This window comes from Oryctolagus cuniculus, chromosome 11 (assembly GCF_051225735.1).
Source record: "Oryctolagus cuniculus isolate XC-2025 breed Fujian yellow rabbit chromosome 11, ASM5122573v1, whole genome shotgun sequence".
NCBI lineage: Eukaryota > Metazoa > Chordata > Mammalia > Lagomorpha > Leporidae > Oryctolagus > Oryctolagus cuniculus.
The window spans coordinates 58244172-58265972 of record NC_142877.1 but is presented as its reverse complement, the minus strand read 5'-3'; the positions used below and the strand labels follow the sequence as shown (position 1 = coordinate 58265972).

General features: G+C 42.6%; 1 protein-coding gene across 1 annotated transcript; it reads right to left on the bottom strand.

The window, feature by feature from the left end:
- Positions 1 to 11329: 11329 nt before the first annotated feature.
- Positions 11330 to 12274, bottom strand: LOC149123483 (olfactory receptor 6C2-like). Its single transcript, XM_089309048.1, has one exon. It carries the CDS (start codon positions 12266 to 12268, stop codon positions 11330 to 11332), a length of 939 nt encoding a protein of 312 aa, XP_089165174.1. The 5' UTR covers positions 12269 to 12274.
- Between the last annotated feature and the right edge of the window lie 9527 nt (positions 12275 to 21801).

Sequence of the window (21801 nt, the reverse complement as noted above, 5' to 3'; positions counted from 1 at the left end):
AATGACAGAATGCTGTCAAGCATAGTACTGTTCATTAAAATAAAGAGTTACCTGTACTGACGTTCAAGTTGTATAGCCAAAAATCAACAATGGGCAGTTTCTGCTCGGTTGAGATAACAGGAACATTGTCTCAAGATCTCACCAATGGGAAACTATATTCTCTTTCTAAGAGTTTGTTTTGCTATTCTTGTTACTTAAATGCAAATATGACTTGTTAGAGAATAGACTGACATCCACTGATTCCTGCAGTTATTCCTATCAAGAAGCATTGTTAAGAATTATTTAGGATCTGGTTTTTAAGCACTCAAGTCAATGGCTTCTGCCATGATATTTTGAAATACTTGGGCTCTGGATGGTGGACAATAGCATGACTACATAAAAATCACACTCACCTTTCTGACTGCTGTCTACAGCTTCTGAGGAAAACTTGATCACAAAGACCCCAGCGTGACCCAGAACTGAGCAGGACTCTTTTTCAGTTAGGACCTATGCTTCAGTATTGATCTTCAGCCCCACAGTTGCATTCACTGGCAAGTCTGTGAATGGGAAGAAATCTAGGTTCTTGTTTCCCACAGTTGCTATAGTGACCTTCCCCAAGTGTCCTTTACCTTCACCAAGTCTTAACAGGATAGCGAATAGAGGAGAATTTCTGACCTTTATCCTGTGGAAAATGCTCATATAGTTTGCTTAGTTGAGAGAATTAAATACTGCTGTGATGGTGAGGACCTTTCTTTGTTTGCAGCAAAGTCCCTGAAAATTCTATATGAAAAGGGTGGCCTAAGTGATGTCTGTTTATCCCCATCAAGTGTTTGGGGATTATTTCAGTAAAGAGACAAAAGGACCCTCGGGGTCCAATTGAGACATCTCTAATGAAGCTGTAGTGTAATGTACTTTAATAAACGTTGGGAGGAAGAATTACCCTGCCATCAACAGGGACTCTGTCCTTGGAGAGGGGAAGATTCAGGGATAGCATCAGAAACAGGTCAGGTGTACCACAGTGTGTCAGAGGAGAACCAAGTTTTGATTCCTTTTCTCTGTTTGGGTTGGTTGGGGAATTCTCCAGCAGAGCTCAGTTCCTGAGAGAATCACATGTGAGTGAGTGCAGACCAGCTCTGCTGTAGAAGAAGGAGCTCCTCCTGAGGTTCTGGGCACTGTTAGCCTCATGTGTTGTCCATTCACGTGATTGCGTTTGCAGTCAGGGGTGGCGGTGGGCTGTTGAAGGCCCGTGGACTCATGTGGTCTGGCCCAGCCAAGTCAACTCAGGCGACTCCTAATTCAGTAAATCTGCAGCAGGCTAATCTTCAGGTTGATGATGTGGAATGGCTTGTGCATGATGTTGTGAATGTGCAAATGGCCCTGGTAGAGAATAGGTTCCCTGCCCATGTTCCTTGGGAGACTGAGTGCTCCCTCTCCCATGGCTGCAATAAACTTTCCTGCCTGATTGTTTTATTTCTGCTAAGCAGGAAGAAGGAAAAGCTAATTGATTCGGGTGCATTTGGACATTCCAAGATTGATTCCCACTCTTAGATTGCTAAGAGAGACATTGAATGAGTGTTAAATTTTACCAAAGAATTCTATGTAGTAGGTGAGCATATGTATAGCATTGAAATTTTTTTTAGTAAATGAGCCATTTCGTGATTATTTTCCATGTCAGTGATTATTTTAGATGTATATTCATAAATAAATCCTGTGTAAAACCTTTGTGCATTTTACAAAAGATAACTACGAAGAAAGCCCTCCATGAACTGCCCTTCTGGTTACAGAATGGATAATTGTCCCAACCTTCAAAAGCCCCACTAACTCTCCTCGTCATGTTTACCTTTCTCTCCATTCCCAATGACACAAGCACACCCCTGAGTGCTACCAAGTGTTCCCACTTCCTTATTTTTTTTTTTGTAGTTTTACCATCAGTGTATGCAATATTAATTATGTTGTCTGGTTCTTTATAGTGCTGGAACAATTTGATATCCATTCACAAAATGACTGAGATCCTGATTCAGACCACATACAAAAATTAACTAAAAACTGGATCAAAGAACCTACCGTTAGATGCAATGAGATATAGCAAAAAACATGAAGATCTTTGTAAACATAGGCAAGGCAGATATTTGTTAAAATGATACTGAAAGCACACTTGTTAAAGAAAAAAAAGAGTAAGCAAAATTAGAAATTAAGAACCTAATACTTCAAATGACACGAGCAAGGAAATGAAAATGAAACAAAACAAAGAAATCCTACAAGAATCAAGCCTCCAATTAGGAGAAATTATTTACAAATCATGTAACTGATAAGGGGCCTGTATAATATATAAAGCCTCTTATAATTTAGTAAGAAGATAAATATTCTAATTTAAAAACCAGGGCTAGGATTGAATAGAAATTTCAGTAAAGAAATTCAGAAACAGGTAAATTCGCAATCATGAAAATTTGCTCAACATCGCCAGCAACCAGGGAACTGCAAAGTAAATCCACATTAAGGTGCCACCACATGCTCATGAGAATGGCTTAATAAAAGTTAGTCTTTTGTGAGTATGTGAAGGAAATATTGGCACGTATGTGTAGAAATGGACTCTCCAGGTCGGTGCCTCGGCTCAAGAGGTTAATTCTCCGCCTGTGGTGCCAGCACACCGGGGTTCTAGTCCTGGTCGGTGTGCTGGATTCTGTCCTGGTTGCCCCTCTTCCAGGCCAGCTCTCTGCTGTGGCCAGCGAGTGAAGTGGAGGATGGGTGACCAGGAGAAGCACCTGGCTCCTGCCTTTGGATCAGCTTGGTGCGCCGGCCACAGTGTCCATTGCGGGGGTGGGGGGGAACCAACGGCAAAAGGAAGACCGTTCTCTCTGTCTCTCACTCTCACTGTCCACTCTGCCTGTCCAAAAAAAAAAAAAAAAAAAAAAAAAGAGGACTCTCCACACTCTGCTGGTGTAAGGTAAACTTTACAGTCATGAAGTAAACTGAAAATAGAGCTTTTTAAAAATTAAGAGTGGGAATGAGGGGGGGTGGTGGGGTGGGCAGGTATTGCTGTGGTGCAGTGGGATAAACACTTGCCTCCCTTTCCCGCATCCCATATGGGTGTCAGTTTGAATCCTGGCTGCTCGACTTCCAATACAGCTCCCTGCTAATGTGCCTGGGAAAGCAGCAGAGGTTGGGCTAAGAGCTTTGGCCCCTGTACCAACGTGGGTAACTCAGAAGAAGCTCCTGGCTTCTGGCTTTGGATTGGTTCAGCTCTAGCTATTTGGGGAGTGACAGTGGATGGAAGATCTCTCTCTCTTTCTCTCTCTCTGTGTATGTGTGTACCTCTCTCTGTAATTTTGTCTTTCAAATGAATAAATAAATCTTTAAAAAAGAAAAAAAGGAGTGAGAATGGAGAGGGAGGAGAAGAAGAATTGGAAGGGAAGGAGGGCAGGGTACAAAGTAGCACTATGTTCCTAAATCTGTATATATAAATACATGAAGGTTAAATAAAATACCCCCCCCCAATTATAATAGATTAAATCCTGTCTCATCTCTGTTCACTAATCCTGCTACAATGCTAGCAGAGCATCTTGTAATACTTCCGGGCTGGACTGCTGGCTTCCCAGTAACCCATGTCCTAAAGATAAGGCAGTGTTGAGTAGAGTTACATGCTAATACATTAAGCTGGAAGATTCTAAACAGTATTTTGTCTGTAGGAATGCATTGTAATCCCCCCCCCCCCACCTATCAATCGAGTATGACTATTTCCCATAATGCACCTGTGTCTCATCTGGGACCAGAGAGGAGGAGATGCCTTGATGGCCCTGTGGAAGTTACACTCTACAAAGAGACACCATGAACCTCTCAGACAGCCTCCTGCATGTTGAACTCCAGCTGGCTCGTATCTTCAGTTAAGGTATCACTCCCGACTTCATAAGAGACTGAGACACGTGGAGGTGGCTCTTTTGCTTTTTGGCTTCTGGGCTTTGCTTAGTGGATTCTCCTCTGGCCTCCTCCCACATTCTCTCCTGACCGGCGACTCTGCTGCCTTCTCATGATGGGTGTCTCTCCAAATGGGATTGCCCACACTCACGTGCGAATGTATATTCAGTCTCTCGCTTTTAAATAAAACTCTCACTCATTCGCTGTAATTATGCCTTTGCTTTGAATTCTTATTTCCGTGTGGCCTAGAATTTAGAATAAAAATTGAGATACTTATGCTAGCATACATTGCCTTTTTCCTTGTCTCAACTTGAAGCAGAGAAGGAATGTATAAGGTGTGGTGCCTGGTCCCATACCAGTGACTGGGGCTGCAGATCCCCTTACTAGCAGCCTTTTTTTTTTTTTTTAAATAGATCTATTTATTTGAGAGGCAGAGTTAGAGAGAGAGAGAGAGAGAGAGAGAGAGAAGAGAGAAGAGAGATTTTCCATCTGCGGGCTCGCTCCCCAGATGGTCTCATTGACTATGGCTGGATTAGGCCAAAGCCAGGAGCCATGAGCTCTGGTTCTCCCACACTGGTGGCAGGGACTTAGGGACATGGGCCTTCTTCTACTGCTTTTCCAGGTGCATTAGCGGAGGGGTGGATCAGAAGAGGAGCAGCTGGGACTAGAAATAGCACCCATATGGGATGCCTGTACTAGAGGCGGCGGCTTTACCTGCCATGCCACAGCGTCTGCCGAATTTTGTTTTGTATATTTGTGAAGTCAATGGATAAAAATACTATTCTAATGTAGTTTAATGATCTGTGATTATTTTAAAATTTACCTCATATGAGTGAAATTGACATCTTATCATTTGATTATTTCTTACAGCCCTTGCCTATATACCCACTGAACTGCTGAGTTTTTACTCTCCATTCGTTGACTCTTTATTTAGTGGAGTATAAGCCTTCAGCTAGCATAAATTAAAAAAGCTATCGCAGCCAGCGCCGCAGCTCACTAGCTAATCCTCCGCCTTGCAGCGCCGGCACACCGGGTTCTAGTCCTGGTCAGGGCGCCGGATTCTGTCCCGGTTGCCCATCTTCCAGGCCAGCTCTCTGCTGTGTCCAGGGAGTGCAGTGGAGGATGGCCCATTTACTTGGACCCTGCACCCCATGGGAGACCAGGATAAGTACCTGGCTCCTGCCATCGGATCAACGCGGTGCTCCGGCCGCAGCACGCCGGCCGCAGCGCACCGGCCGCGGCAGCCACTGGAGGGTGAGCCAACGGCAAAGGAAGACCTTTCTCTCTGTCTCTCTCTCTCTCTCACTGTCCACTCTGCCTATCAAAAAAAAAAAAAAAAAAAAAGCTATCTCAAAAATTGGAGAAGAAAGAAAAAAAAAGAGGAAAGAAGGAAAAAAAGGAGGTGGGAGGGGGATATATCATTATATTCTTAGAATTTTACCTATGGATGATACAGAATCTATTCATTGTGCATTAATATCCCATTAACATGTGAATCAGTGAGAATGTTGCTGTAGTAATTGCCATCTATTTGCTGTGACTCTGGGAATCTAATGTATTAATAAATTCCTTAAAAAAGTAAATCTCTGTGATTCTGTGGAAAGTTCTATGCCTTGAGAGTGCCTGACGGAATAGGCAGCAGTATTGTGTTATGTTCAAGTGCATGGACTGTGGTTCTAGGTAGCCCAGAACTAAATCTTGGCCTTTGCACTTGCTAGTTATTTGTAATACAAGAATGATAATAACATGTTATTATTAATTATGAATAATAATATAGCGGTACTTCGGACAGCTTGTGGAAAATGGAAATCAAAGATAAGCATTGGGCCAGTATTGTTGTGTAGTGGGTGAAGACAGCACCAGTGGCGCTGGCATCCATGTGGGTGTAGTTCTTGCCCTGGAGAGGGAGAGAGAGAGATTACCCTCTGCTGGTCTGCTGGTTACTCCCCAAATGGCTGGGATTACCAGGGCTGATTCAGGCTCAAGCTAGGAGCCCAGAACTCCATCTGGATCTGCCACATGGTTAGCAGGGCCTCAAGCACTCTCTGCACCCGCATGGTAGACCAGGAAGAAGCACCTGGCTCCTGGCTTCAGATCGGCAGAGTGCTGGCAGTACCGGCCATTTGGGGGGTGAACCAGCGGAAGGAAGCCCTTTCTCTCTGTCTCTCTCTCTCACTGTCTATATCTCTACCTGTCAAAAAAAAAAAAAAAAAAAAGTAGAGCAACAGCTGGTACTCCCTATTTCCCAGGTTCATGAGCAGAGAGCTGGATCAGAAACAGAGCAGCCAAGACTGGAATTGGTCCTTATGTGGGATACCAACGTTGCAAGCATAACCTGCCTCACCAGAATACCAGTCCCTACTTTTTGGTATTTTTCGCATGCATAGAAAGTGTATGGTTGTACATTAAAATAGTTTTTAAATTGTAAAATGTGTCGAAGACTTGAGAATTTCTAGGGATCTCTGTTCCCAGGAGAAATAAATTCAGCAAGAAACATACTAACTTTTTAAATATCCCAGGTAATAAAAATTTCTCTGCAGAACAAGCTCTTTGGGATCAATTTTGCTAACAAACAGTATGTTCCCTAGGGGTTTTCGATCTGAGGGACTAATAAAGAGCCTTTGTTGCCATTTTCAAGAATAAAGGGTAAACAGGTGTTTAAGAGAAGTCATCCCAGGGAGATGGGCAAGGGAGTTGCAATGGCGCATCCCACAGGTTATCAGGAAGCTAAGGAGCAGAGCAGTGGAGCAGGAACAATGGGGCTGAATGACACTGTTGCCATGAGGGGCCCGCAGAGACTCTTACAATATCTTTTCAAATCCACCATATAAGTACTCAGGAATTAGTGGCAGATTTTTTTCTTTCTGTTGCATATCGACCATAGCCATTTAATTTCTCTTTGAAAAGTGGTTTGTTTATTTATTTGAAAGTCAGAGTTAGAGAGAGGAGAGAGTGATGGCTTCCATCCACTGATTTGCTCCCCCTGCCCAGGTGGCTGCCATGGCTGGGGCTGGGTCAGGCCTAAGCCAGGAGCCCGGAGCTTCTTCTGGATCTCCCACGTGGGTGGCAGGGGTCCAAGCATTTGGGCATCTTCTGCTGCTTTCCCAGGTGCATCATTAGGGAGCTGGGTCAAAGTGGAGCAGGGCTGGCGCTGTGGCTCACTTGGTTAATCCTCTGCCTGCAGTGCCGGCATCCCATATAGGCCTGGGTTCCAGTCCCGGTTGCTCCTCTTCCAGTCCAGCTCTCTGCTGTGGCCCGGGCGGACAGGGGTCCTGCACTCGCATGGGAGACCAGGAAGAAGCACCTGGCTCCTGGCTTCAGATTGGCAGAGTGCTGGCAGTACCGGCCATTTGGGGGGTGAACCAGCGGAAAGAAGCCCTTTCTCTCTGTCTCTGTCTCTCACTGTCTGTATTTCTACCTGTCAAATAAAAAAAAAAAGTGGAGCAACAGCTGGTACTTGAACCGGTGCTTGTATGAGATGCTAGTGTCATAGGTTATCCCACTGTAGCACAATGCTGGCCCCTGAACAGAATTTTTGATTACTGTGAACATTTCAACTTCATACTGGACTAATTAAAATAGAGTTTTAGGTTGCTATATATGGTATATTTTGTAAATAAATAAATATGGTTTTAGGTTGCTATATATTGTGATGTAGTTTAGAATGAGTAAAATGGAGATGAGATTAGAGGCAGGGCTTTTTTTTTTTTTTTTTTTTTTAGGCAATTGGCAAGATAATTCTGGTTGAGAAATTTAAATTTTAGGTTAGAGCTATGTTAGCAATGACAGGAATATGAGAGGTGAGCGAGAGCTTTCTGATGGAGGAAACAGATAATGCTGAGTGACTGAAATAGGAGTCCAAAAGAAGAGCTAGGAGCACTGTGGCAGAGACCTAACCATTTACGCACACATACGGCAAAAAAGTTCCCAGGTAAACTTCCTCAAACCTCCATATGAAGATCGCAATGTAAATTCTGGGGATATTCACTGAGCAAAGTGTCCAAGTGCAAAGCCATGAAGCATTTCGGCAACACTTTGGCGTTTTTCAGGGAGCACACTGGGCCCCAGAGGTGACCTCCGTTATTTGAGGACTGCCTCCAGCTTCATGCTGAGGTTTTAGTCTAGACTGAGTGCTGCCCTTGGGCATTTCCTCTCACTGGTGGGTAAGCAAGAGATTAACTCAGTATGTAGAGCAGAAGTAGATGCTCATTCTTCATCTTCTTGGTTATTTGAAAGGCAGAGGGAGAGGGAGAGGGAAGGGGCAGGAGGGCGAGAGGAGGAAGAGGAAGGAGAGAAAGACAGTGTTGCCATCTGCTTGTTCACTCCCCAAATGCCTCCACTGGTCAGGGCTGTGTCAGGACTGGGTCAAGTCAGTTGGAATCAGGAACTCAATTCAGGTCTCCCCTGTTGGTGGTGGGGACCCCAGTTATTTGAGCCCTAACTGATGTCTCCTAGGGACTGCATTAACCAGAAGCTGACATAAGTAGCCAGGGCTGGGGATTGAACCCTGCTATTCTGATGGAGATGTGGGTATCCTAACCCATCTCTCAATCTCTGTGTCACATGCCCACTCCTCACCTTGCATTTTAAGTCCTGGTCTTATGCAGATGCACTTGATTCTTGAGTGGTAAATTGGGCACAGCTTAGGTGAAGCCATTGACTCCACTCCTAAATAAGTACATAGATCACATGGGTGTAAGCTTAAATTAGTTATTAGAAGAGAAGTTGTAGAGCACTTACCAGAGTGTTTTTTTTTAAGATTTCTTTATGTATTTGAAAGGCAGAGTTACAGAGATGCAGAGGGAGAGGGGGAAGGAGGGAGAGAGGGAGAGAGGGAGAGAGGGAGAGAGAGAGAGAGAGGGAGAGAGAGAGAAAGGGAAAGTCTTCCATCCACTGGTTCATTCTCCAAAATGCCACAACAGAGCTGGGATGATCTGAAGTCAGAAACCAGAAGCCAGAAGCCAGGAGTTTATTCTGGGTCTCCCACGCAGTAGACACCCAAGCACTTAGGACATCTTCTGCTGCTTTCCCAGGCCTTGGCAGAGAGCTGGACTAGATGTGGAGCAGAGGGGACTGGAATTGGCACCCATATTGGAGGCTGCCCTGCAGGCGGCAGCTTTACCCTATGCCATAGTTCCAGTTCCTAGAGCAGTTTAGTTTTTAGAAAATTCAGTATAAGAAAGCTTTGGCGGGGCTGGTGCTAGTGTACTGGGTAAAGCCACTGCCTGCAGTGCAGGCATCCTATATGGGCACTGGTTTGAGGCCCGGCTGCTCCACTTCCAATCCAGCTCTCTGCTTTGGCCTGGGAAAGCAGAGCAAGATGGCCCAAGTCCTTGGGCCCCTGCACCCATGGGGGAGACCCAGAAGAAGCTCCTGGCTCCTGGCTTCAGATCAGTGCAGCTCCAGCACTTGCAGCCAATTAGAGAGTGAACCAGCAGATGGAAGACCTCTTTCTCTCTGCCTCTCCTTCTCTCTCTTGTAACTCTGAGTTTCAAATAAAGAAATAAGTCTTTCATAAAAAAGAAAGCTTTGGAGAAAACCTTATTTATCAGAGTATTTTTGAAATGTGAAAAGTTTATACCCATACGATGCAGGAAACTGCATCTGAAGTGGGAGTGAGATTCGATCCCACACACTTCAAGATGGGATGATGACCCTAATCAGAGGTTTAATGTGCTGTGCCACAACATCTGCCCCTGTTTATGTTTCATAAACGTAGATGATAGTTTTAAGTGTGCTGTGAAAGCATAAAACTTTATTTTCGGGCCAGCGCCGCGGCTCAATGTGCTAATCCTCCGCCTAGCGGCGTCGGAACACCGGGTTCTAGTTCCGGTCAGGGTGCCGGATTCTGTCCCAGTTGCCCCTCTTCCAGGGCAGCTCTCTGCTGTGGACAGGGAGTGCAGTTGAGGATGGCCCAGATGTTTGGGTCCTGCACCCCATGGGAGACCAGGATAAACACCTGGCTCCTGCCTTTCGATCAGCGTGGTGCGCCGGCTGCTGCAGCCATTGGAGGGTGAACCATGGCAAAGGAAGACCTTTCTCTCTGTCTCTCTCTCTCTCTCACTGTCCACTCTGCCTGTAAACAAACAAACAAAAAAACAAAAACCCTTTATTTTCACAGTTACAGATCATGAAAACACTGCAAAGGCTTGTCACCATTTACAGAAAGAATCTCAATTATGACTCTGTCTGCGTTACTTCTCTCTCCCCCTTTTCTAGAGCTGCCCATTTTTTCACACTGTGTCTGCATCTTGTTTTTGAAAGTACACCTGTGTTAGACAACCAAATGTAATGTGGGGTGTCCTTCCCGAATGACGAGTTCTTTGACATGTTGATCAATCTTCCTAATCTCTAACATTCTTCTAAAATTCGGGGACAGTGTTGGTCTGGATAGCTGGAGGATTTACCCAACCAAAATTTAGTTAGCCTTCTTCTAAATTTAGGGCTTGTTCTTGAGCCTAAGTTAGAAGGTGTTGAGTGTTCAAGTCATGTTCTTTCTGTCTTGTAGCCACATCATATTTTTTTTTAAAGATTTATTTATTTATTTCAAAGTCAGAGTTACACAGAGAAAAGGAGAGGCATAGAGAGAGAAGTCTTTCATCTGCTGGTTCACTCCCAAACTTGCTGCAACGGCCAGAGCTGTGCTGATCCAAAGGCAGGAACCAAGAGTTTCTTCCAGGTCTCCCATGTGGGTGCAGAGGCCCAAGGACTTGAGGCCATCTTCTACTGCTTTCCCAGGCCATAGCAGAGAGCTGGATTGGAAGTGGAGCAGCCTGGACTTGAACCAACGCCCATATGGGATGCTGACACTGCAGGCAGTGGCTTTACTCCCTATGCTACAACACTGGCCCCGCCACAGCATATTTAAAGATGCATCACATTTGTGTGTGGATGTCAGCTTAATAGGAAGAATATCATTATCTTCAGTTATTTTAGAGCTGTCCATTTGCGTCTTCTATTTATTTCTGAAAATGGAAGTTTACAATGAGAAAGAGAGCTCTTGAGTGCACATTCTTGTTTTATTAACCTGTATTAAGCTTCAGTAAGAATTAATTCTTTGAATAATTAAGGACCAGATATTGTAATATTTCCATGACAAGGAAGAAATCATTTTTAGGTCTTTAGATTCCGCACCATGATATGGCTCTCTAGGAATACAACTTTTTCCTTTATTCGTATTTTTTTATGACACTGAGCATTGGAGAATCTAATCTGTGGAGCACGCAATAATTGAGGAAGCCATTCTGAATAAACTTAAAAGGTAGCAAAAGACATTGGTTGGTTTTGGTGTTTGGATTTTCAGAGAGAAATGTTCTTGTGGAAAGATTAGATTGGTGATTCTTTTGAATAGTAGCCACATATTTGTCAAATTCATTAATGTTGCTCAAGGGCTATGGTGATGTAAATTAGAGTTAGTGTCAACAAGCAGGAAGTGTTCTCACCTGTTGGTGAGAAAGGCGATCCTTTTCACAGTGATCTGAAAGGCTTCCTTCACTTGTTTGTTTCGAAGCGCATAAATGAATGGGTTAAGCAAAGGGGCAACTGAGGTTGTGAGGACTGACACCACCTTATTCATGGCCACTCCTTCCTTTGCTGAAGGTTTGATGTAGATGAAGATGCAGCTGCCATAGGAGATGGAGACCACAATCATGTGGGAGGAGCAGGTGGAAAAGGCCTTCTTCCTTTGCTGAGCAGAAGGGAACTCTAGAATGGTCTTGAGGATGCATGCATAGGAAAGCACTACACACCCTAGGGTAATCATGAGGGTCAGTATGGCCAAACTCAAGACGACTTTCTCAATTAACACCGTGTCAGAGCAAGTTATCTGTAGAATGGGAGATGCGTCACAGCCAAAATGATCGATCACATTCGAGGCACAGAATTCCAGCTGGAGGCCCATGCTGAGAGGTGGGAGGACAATTAAGAGGCCAGCGAGCCAAGAGCAGAGGACAAGGATGAGGTAGCCCCTGGTGTTCATGATGGTCGTGTAGTGCAGGGGCTTGCAGATGGCCACGTAGCGGTCATAGGACATGGCGGCCAGCAGGAAAAACTCTGTGGCCCCTAGGAGGACCACAAAAAATAATTGGGTGGCACAAGCGTTGTAGGTCACGGTATTATCTCCAGTTGTCATTGTGTACAGGAATCTGGGAATGCAGACTGTGGTGAACAAGACTTCTAAGAAAGAGAAATTTCGGAGAAAAAAATACATGGGGGTTTTAAGGTGAGAATCCAGAAGTGTGAAGGTGATGATGGTGAGGTTTCCAGCCACACTGAACAAGTAGGCGAGAAACAAAAACACAAAAAGCAGAACTTGGAGTTTTGGGTTGTCTGTCAGTCCCCGCAGGATGAAGGTTGTTAAAACTGTCTGATTTCTCATCCCTGCCTTGTGCCAAGTCGAGAAGGACTGGACCTGCAGAGAGGTGTCACGGAAGCTGGCGTTAGAAGCTGACAAAGGTCCTGCAAGCAAGCTCCTGTGCACTTCCTCTTCTTTTACTTGGTCATCAATGTGTAGCACAGCCGTGCCTCTGTGTAGGAAACTCCTATGGGAAATATCTAATAGAACTTAGATTTCTAATATTAGATTATAAATCATATTTTTAAATATGTCTAGTAAAAAAAACAAACAAAACATAAATCGTATGCCCGGGATGCAGTTTCTCAACAATATTGCTTTGACCTACAGGTTTTATTTTATGTTATTGTGGATGAAATCCTGACCAATTTGAAATTTTCTTCCTTCTCATCATCATCTATGTTTGTTTTTTTCTACCATAGTGAAATGCTCAGTTTTCAAAAGTAAGAAGTGTCAATGGGCTAGGATTTCATGTTGAACGTTTTGTGTTGTGATGAAATTCAACAGGAGCACATTCATTTACAAGTGTTAGTTCTTTAGGAACGTGATTTTGGGGTGGGTGGGCGGGAAGAAGTGGCGGGAGGTTGGATCATGGGGACCCACACGAGTCATGGAGGAACAAGGGGTTCAGTGCTCCACAGCACAGTGGGCGGCTCTGTCTCACAATGATGTATTATAGGGTGCATAAGGAACTTGAAGGGAGGAGCTGCTGGGCTCCCACAAGAAGATAAAGTCCTGGGAAGGCCTGATTGCCTGGTTGATGTTTCTGCTGCCCCATGTGTATTGAGAGTTTGCTTGGCACCCCCTGAAATGTTCAAGTATTGCAAGGTAATAAAAAATTAAAAAAAAATTTAAAAAGTCCTATTTCTGCTTCACGTTGTCTCTCAAGAAGATGAACATTTATAACACAAAGATATATCTTTGTTTTGTCATTTTTGTGTAGAAGTGAAAGAAAATATTTCTAAGCCCGGGGTTGGCATTGCTTAGGCAGAAGGGTTTCTGAATCCTCTGAATTGGTATGAAGACAGTTTTTCTGGAGCCTAATTGTGAACTGACTTGGTCGTTTTGTGATGTGTTGGGTCGGGGCAGAGCTCAGAGGGTTCCACCCTCGCTTTCAGTAGCACCCAGTCCTCAGAATCCACTGCAGGCATAGTTCCTGTGGCCTCCTCTTTGAACAGTTTCTATTGCTTCCCTCATCAAATCACCTCTCCCACTAGTTGCCCACTCATCTTCCAACCCTACCAGTTATGTGCTCTGGGATTTGCCCCAGTAACATCCTGGAACAAAATCAACCAACCTTTTAAATAAGCTGTGAAGCATATGACCTTCTTTTTGGCATTTATTTCTGTCCGTTTGAATTCCCAGCAGTTTGAAGCCTCTTTGCCCTCTATGTTTTTTCAGGTTCACAGTAGACACAGGCTCAGCAAATTCCCATTCCCTTCATGTCCAAACTTTCATTGAGATGAGTATTTCAAGCAGGTGTTCTCAGATCTCCATCCTGTATGAGAAAATATGAGAAATTCATTCTCATAGGGAATCCAGCAGGCACAATAGTTTGCATATTGGGTGTCTTTGCGTTATGGGGGATTAATTGGTCAGCGAGAAATTTTAGGTTTATATCAAGGATTTATAGGGAAACCCCACAGAATGCTACAAGAGAGGAAAAAACTAATTCTGTAATTATGTAATTCAAACAGTTGTCCCAATTTTACCCACTTTGTATGTTTCCAACTGAGAATCAAAACTGCTTTCCCACTGCTCAGGCAATGGATCAACATTCATTCATTCGGTTTTGCAGAGCGTGACTTCAGAGACTGATGGGCCAACTCTGAAGAGTTGTTCCCTAAAAGAGACTTGAGGCTACTCATGGCCAATAGCATTTCATGTTAGTGCATTGTGTGACTTGGTAACTCAAGACAGTTGACCATGCGACTTTGGATTGGGGGCAGTAATTATTTCACGCTCATTCCTTCACCATCTGTCTCTTAGTTATACTGGCAGGTAATCATATTTTCCCATGCTCAGTTTCCTTAGGCTCTTTCTATGAAAGTCCTCAGTGTCAGCTCTCCCCGAAAGCTGGGTTAGTCAGACACATTAGCCAGGGCTCACAGAGCTGATTTGGAGCAGGGAAAGCTGGCCCCGTGCTGGGCTCATGGGAGAGAGAGTTTAGTGGAGAGCTGGGATCTGCCCTGTACTTTCCAGGGGAAACTCTTGACAGGTGAAAGGAGTGACAGCCCCGTTCCTGTCTGCACTCCTGACATTTCTCCCTGCCTCCATCTGCCCTCGTTCCTCCCTCTTTACTCCCTTCCTTTCTTCCTCCGTTGTCGAGCACTGAAACTCTTCATAACAGCCTTTGCCGTACCTGCTCCACCCTCCCACACCTGTACGTCCCTAGGTGCTAAAATGCCTCCTTCCTTCTCTTACTGGAACTCCTGTTCTGTGTGGTTAGGGAAGACTGGTGAACGCAATCATGTTATAGTTAAATGATTACTAACTTAAGGTTTACCGTGCTTAGTATGATAATTATCTCTCATGAGCATTGTGGTTTAATTCACAAAGCTTGTTAAGTAAATGCTACTTCTGTTTCTTAACCTTTGAAGAATTTTTATTAAGGGAACAAATTTCATGTCTTTTACTATATTCAGCTTTATGGCATATTGATACTTCCTATGCCTTGGTGGCAGGTCCTTTGAGTGTAAGATTATTCCATTTGGTCCTTATCTAACAGCAAGCACACCAATGTTTTGTTTTATAATTGGAACACTTCTCTGAGGGACTGAGGGCTGTTTGTTTGTTTGTTTATTTATTTTTAGCTGGATGAATAGTAGTTTGAAATAGTATTAAATAATAATCTTTGCTACCTTCCTCCTACACATAGTGTTTTAAATTAACATTGATAGATAGTCCTTGCTAATTTAGTCTAAGCAATGTTACCTATTCACACTGTCACTTTAGTAGCTGTAAACGTGATTAATACAGTTCTTTTTTCCTTCATCCACTCTCTACTTAGTGAATTTTAAAATATATTTCTGACACTTTGACCTACTTGTTTTTGGGACAAACTTCACTTAGTTTTCATTTGGGACAGAGGCTGCCAATGGCCTGGATTGTTTAGGTTCAAGGAGAGTCTGAATGCTATAATTCCCAAGAAAGAGTCAAGAAGGACTTAAATAACAGGTAGATAATAAAATGAAATCCCTGTATAGTCATTTATAATACTGGTATCTGATTTCTTGATGTTCATGAATATTATTGGATGGATATGTCCTTCCTACAGCTTTTCATTGACCTGTTTCTGTAGTAATAGTCCCTTTCATGGTAGTTATGGCTAGGATGAAGGATAAAGTGACCAAAGCAGGAAATTTTTAATGTTATGTTCCTTCAGAATAGGAACTTACTAGACATGATTGTCAAACTCCATTTGGAAGTATCACTTAGATCTAACTGAACACCAGATTTAAAAACTGATTGTATGCACCCTCTGTCTGTGTTTAGGCCATGTGGAAAATTGCATCATAACAATTGCACACTTATTTTGGTAACAGCTCTTGTTTAGGAGTCCTTGAGAAAACCAAAGTTCGAGGGGCATCAAGATGTTCAGGTGGCTTGTGTGTGCTTCCTTCTGCACTCTTGCGTTCCACTTATGTCAGCTCCCAGCTTCACCCTGCACAGAATGCATGGATGAGGGCTCATGTGCACACACATACAACTCACACATTCACACCCACCTGTGACAATGGACAGTCTGATGGTAGACAGTTCAAGAGACAATTCTAGCTTAGGGTTTCATTGCCTCTAGTAGTAGGTCAGGCTCACTACCCCTCTTCTTCACAGAGTCTGATACCAAAGGCATCTGATGCAACATCTCCTATTTCCTCTGTTCAGTGGGAGAGAAGCGTGGTGTAGAGACAAAGGAATATTTCTTCCTGGTTTGTCTGAGGAGCTCACCTGAATTTCCTGGGCAGGGAGCCTGCCTCCCTGCCACTTTCTACAGTAGCAACCATAGCATTATATTGCCACCAGTGTACAGGGAACCTCTGCTTGAACAACAAATAGTCCTTGGTGACCAAGTTTTGGAAGTGACTAATGAATCAGTGGCAGTCTCATCAACAATGTGAAAACGCAGTTAGCAATGGGGCAACATCCTCAGAGACCTTCAGGGTGGTCTGATGTCATGTGGACTCTGTTTTGATTTCTTTGTTGAATCGTTGTCTCTTCTTGGATTAGACACTGTGCCTGTGTGTGTGTATACATATGCATATATATGTGATATAATATTTATCTTTAATATAAATTTTATGTGAAGTGTAAAAAAATAACTTTTCTTATATTAGAGTTGAGGCACATCAGGAGCAGAGAAGTGACCCATGAGAATACCCCAGGGCAGTGGTGCAGGTTTTGACGGATAGTTTATCTCTACACAAAGATCCTGCTTCTTCAGCATACTAAACTAGCTCCTTGCCCCAATGTTTGGAAGGCTTACCAGCATTTAAATTCCAAAATCAATGTACTTGTAGTGCTACCTGTCTGTATTTTCATCATTCCCCTTTCTATATATATATAAATGTATATATATATATTTTATAGACAAGCAATGAAACTTTGGTATTTGAAGCAACAGAGAGTGGTGCATCCTAAGCACTGAATAAATAATTGCTTGTTCCTAGAATGCTTTTCATGCTTTGCTACAATTTATTGCTACTCAGTGAACTGGAAAAAAATCTTTTCCTTTGCCTATTTCTACTATGGTTTCTGGACTCTCTTCGTCTGGCTACTTGTTGTGAACGGTGACTCCAGAGCCTTAAGTCAGCAGGTGACAGTATCCATGCTGTGAAGATGCCATGTCCTCAGTTACACAGATTCAGCAAATTCAGCCTGACTTTTCAGCAAACTCTGATTGTGACCCAAGACATGTCCAGAAGGAGTAAACAGGCTGGAAGCAGTAAACTTTACATCTTAGGGCAGTTATAGTCATAATTCATGATCCCCTTATTTGAATCATTACAGTCCCACCCTTTTGGAGCATGGGAATGTAGTGGATGCCTTTACTTAATAACCAGGTTTGTTGACCATCAGGAGGCCTCTTCAATTTCTAATGTCACATATAAGCACAATGTAAATCTGTTTTTTTTCTTTTAAAAAATTTTTAAAAAGATATCTTTATTTGAAAGGCAGAGTTACAAAGAGGCAGTGGCAGAGAGAGAGGTCGTCCATCCACTGGTTTGCTCCCCAAATGGCTGCAATGGCCAGAGCTGTGATGATCTGAATCCAGGAGCCTGGAGCTTCTTCCAGGTCTCCCATGCGGGTGCAGGGGTCCAAGGGCTTGGGCCATCTTCTACTGCTTTCCCAGGCTATATCAGAGAGCTGGATCAGGACTTGAACCAGCACCCATATGGGATGCCAGCACTGTAGGCGGTGTTTTTTTTCCCAATATGCCACAGTCCTGGTTCCTTAAATTTAGAGTATACCCAAACGCATAATGTTCCACTAAAAGAAAAGTTCAACAAATCAAAACCAATAAAGATCATAGTTCAGCAGAAACGCAGGCAAAGGCTATAAACAAAAACCATTTGTAAAAGATATTCAACTTCGCACATATAATCTTTTCCTTCTGTATCAATCTGTTTTGTTTAAACCTGACTCAATATATGTATTCACTCTCTAAAAAGGTACATAATCTACAACGGAACACAAGATTACTCAGGCAACTGACTGGTTGTGTCTGCACGTAAGTCTTCTTTTTGACTTCTGAATAAGCTCCCATTTTGATTCTCCAACCAGACTCATTGTCTCATCAGCAGTATGTTGATTTTGGAGCTGGGTGATGGTGTGTTACTGTGCTGTCACTGAAGCAAGTGTCTGCTGTCCCACTACTCACTCCATTGACTTGCTACCCAGCACACCCACTGTTCCTCTTCTGAGGTGTCTCACACTGAGTAGTGTCACATGACACCGCTGTCGGCCCCCTGTTTCTGCAGAAATGTGAAAGTTTGTTGTGGCAGAGGGGATACTCTAAGGTAAAGGAAATATTTTTATGTTTACCATAAACTAAAAAATTATTCATATTTAAAATTTTAATAATTAATGCAAAATAATTGTACATATTTATGGGGTACAATGTAATGTTTTTGCATACATATATACATTGTGTAATGAATAAATAAAGATAATTGGCATATCCATCACCTCATATACTTGTCATTTCTTTGTGGTGAAAAAATTTAAAAACCTTTCTTTTAAATATTTTAAAGCATACAACACATTATTGTTAGTTACAGTTGCCCAACTGTGCATAGAACATTAGAACTTACTGTACCGCTCTACTTGGATTTTTGTACCCATTGACCAGCCTCTCTCTACCCTACCATATACCCTCTTCATTCTGAGGGCACTTAAAGAATTCATGCAAAAATGGAATTAAAGGATAAGTTTATTTTGGTGAAAAAGAATTTGAAGTCCATGAATAGTTTTTTTCATAATATGCTTTTCCCATGAACTTTCTGGAGATTCTTCATATGTATGATTCTAATCAGGGGTCAGTGGTACCTCCATCCATCTTTGTCATTTGTGTCTGCTTTTTGGCCTCATTGCCCATGTACATATTCAGCCTTTGCAATTGTTTGTTAATGTATGTTAGTGATATTATGGTGTATTTCTACTTCCTAGATTATTAATTTCTTTCATACACAATAAGCAAAGGCTCAGGACATCCTTTCTTTAGCATTTTATTTGACACATTTAGGAGAATTATCTTCAAATGTCTGACTGTTGGGTACCAGCTTTGAATGGCACTGGGTAAGGCTGCAGACAGACCCTCTGTATATTTCTTGGATTATTGATCACAACAAGTGTCTCTTCCCCAGAGGAGCTGGACTACTCCAGGTACCTACAGAATTTAGCCAAGTGGTTACATCTATGGACTAATTTGAGGGCAGACAAGTTGCTAAAAGCCTTGAAAGTCCACCTTAAACACGAAGCAAGAAAGGAAGATAGAATCAATCTAAAGATAACACCTCTGCTTCTTCCTGTGAGGAGACTTGAAATACAGATTAGCAATGAGCAACACGTGTGGGGGAGCTGGCTTGCCGTGTCACCAAAATGAAGAGAAGGCAGGACAGTTCATGGGTATCCTGACTTCCAGCAGGATCATTCAGACATAACAGTAAGTGATTTCACTGATTCCAGAATCTGGAAAGTCAGAAAAACCAGCATCTTGGTACTACAGCAGAAGTTTCCTCTCCACCAGATTGACAACAAAGGAATGAGAACACAGTTTTCTCAGTTTGAGTGAAATATAGAAAACCATGTCTCATTGCCCTCCTCCATTTAGAATGCAGTTGTCTGAATAGTTTTTTAAATCATACTTTTAAAACTATTTCAGACAGTCTTATAACTTATTCCATTTGTCTGACATAATTTATAAATTCAAGAAGGGAAGAAAAGTCTATTTTATTAATCTACATTTTTGCTTACTATGTCTTTCTTCCTTCATAATGTTCCAAGATCCCCCCCTTTTTAAGATTTTTTTAAATTTTTAAATTTTTATTTTATTATTATTTTTTGACAGGTAGAGTGGACAGTGAGAGAGAGAGAAAGGTCTTCCTTTGCCGTTGGTTCACCCTCCAATGGCCGCTGTGGCCGGGACACCGCGCTGATCTGATGGCAGGAGCCAGGTACTTATCCTGATCTCCTGAGGGGTACAGGGCCCAAGTAAATGGGCCATCCTCCACTGCACTCCCTGGTCACAGTAGAGAGCTGGCCTGGAAGAGGGGCAACCGGGACAGAATCCGGCGCCCCGACCAGGACTAGAACCCGGTGTGCCGGCGCTGCAAGGCGGAGGATTAGCCTAGTGAGCCGCGGTGCCGGCCCCACGATCCCCCTTTTTTTTTTTTTTTTTTTTTTTTTTTTTTTTTTTTTTTTTTTTCTGATTCAAGAAATAGCTAGAAACTTCTTTACTGTTCTTTATGTGTTGGCAACAAATTATCTTAGTTGTCCTTCATCTGAGAATACCTTGATTTCTCTTTCATTCCTAGAGGATATTTGGACACTTTCTTCTGGCCTTCATGGTTTCTGATAGAAAATTCAATCATTTTAATGAATTTGCCTCTATAGGAATAACTATTATGTCTTTTTTAAAGATAAAACAGATAAAAAGAAAAGCCTGTCCCCTGTAGCTGTAGGATTGAAGTTTCTGAATACCAACCTAATCGAATTCTTTGGATGACTGAATTTCAATGCAAATTCGCAATCTCCTAGAATCACTTAATTTAAATTAGATCACTGGCTGGGAGCGAAAGGTATCTCGAAGATTGTGAGGGCACATATATTTAGATTTCACTACCATCTCAGTTTTTGCAAAGCCTCTTTGCCAATAGAAACAGAATTTTCCTTTATATTGAAGACTGAAGAAACTGTTGTGATGTCTTTGATGTAGTTTCTATGCAAGGGAATGTTGAACTCCGTCAAGACCCAATCCCACCTTATCTCATTGCTTGGAGTACAATAACCAGATGCAAGTATTGGAAGTTACTTAAGACACTTCTGTGGCTACAGTTTGACAGTAAGAGGGTGCCATACATTTAAAAATTTAAAAAAATTGTTAAATTGTATTAAAAACTTGAGGACCATGTATGGGAATGGATTGTAAGGGTTTTGGAGCAAGGTAAGAATGTAACATTAGGTTGAACATTTGGTTGAATTTACCAATATGGTTAGAAATTTTGGACTCAGTGAGTCAGCTCAAGTGTTTGGTAGTGGCTTGCCTTTGACCCAAATGAATGCAGTTGAGATTTTTCAAACTTGCTTGCTATGTAATAGCATTAAAAAGAGCTCCTTACATGAGTTTCCTAGGATGGTGGGATTCTGGAGTGCAGAGGTGAAATGGCAACATTTAAACTCAAGATAAGATAAGTGTGGTTGTTTCAATGGGCAGCTGAGTCAGGGTGACAATCAGAGAGGCTTAATCTGCAGAGACTTCATGATGTTCTTAGGACTGAAATAGATGCCCAACCCACTAAGGTCTTACTTAATTTGTGCAAGTTAAAAAGATGTAGGCCTGGTGACTTTAAGGAATTGAATTATCAGAGGAGAAGGTCGTGGGTCTTCAACCAATTCACAGCTTTCAGCCAGGACACAGAATAAAGGAGGAGGCAGGTTTCCATGAGGAAGAAAACTACTGTTCTGTCAAACAATTTTATTCAGTAAAGATAATTCTTGTCTTTCCCCCAAATGAACAGTGACCCTTATAATGTACTTGTGAGTTGGTTATTGGGAATAATTGGACTTTATAGGGACTCCTAGCTATTACTGAACTGACTCTAATTCCTGGATACTCAAAACACGTATAACACTAATGTATTATGGTACACATATTTTGGTTCAGATTAATCTCACAGTATGCCTATTATGTTTCCACTCACCCTGAAATTACTTTCCCAGGTCCAGGAAACCACATTGGAAAGACCATAGTCGTCTGACTGATTCCCCTAAGTTATGTGAACTCATATCTGTCTTTCTGCTTGACATTCCCCCCTCAAGAGAAGCAACTCATAAATCTT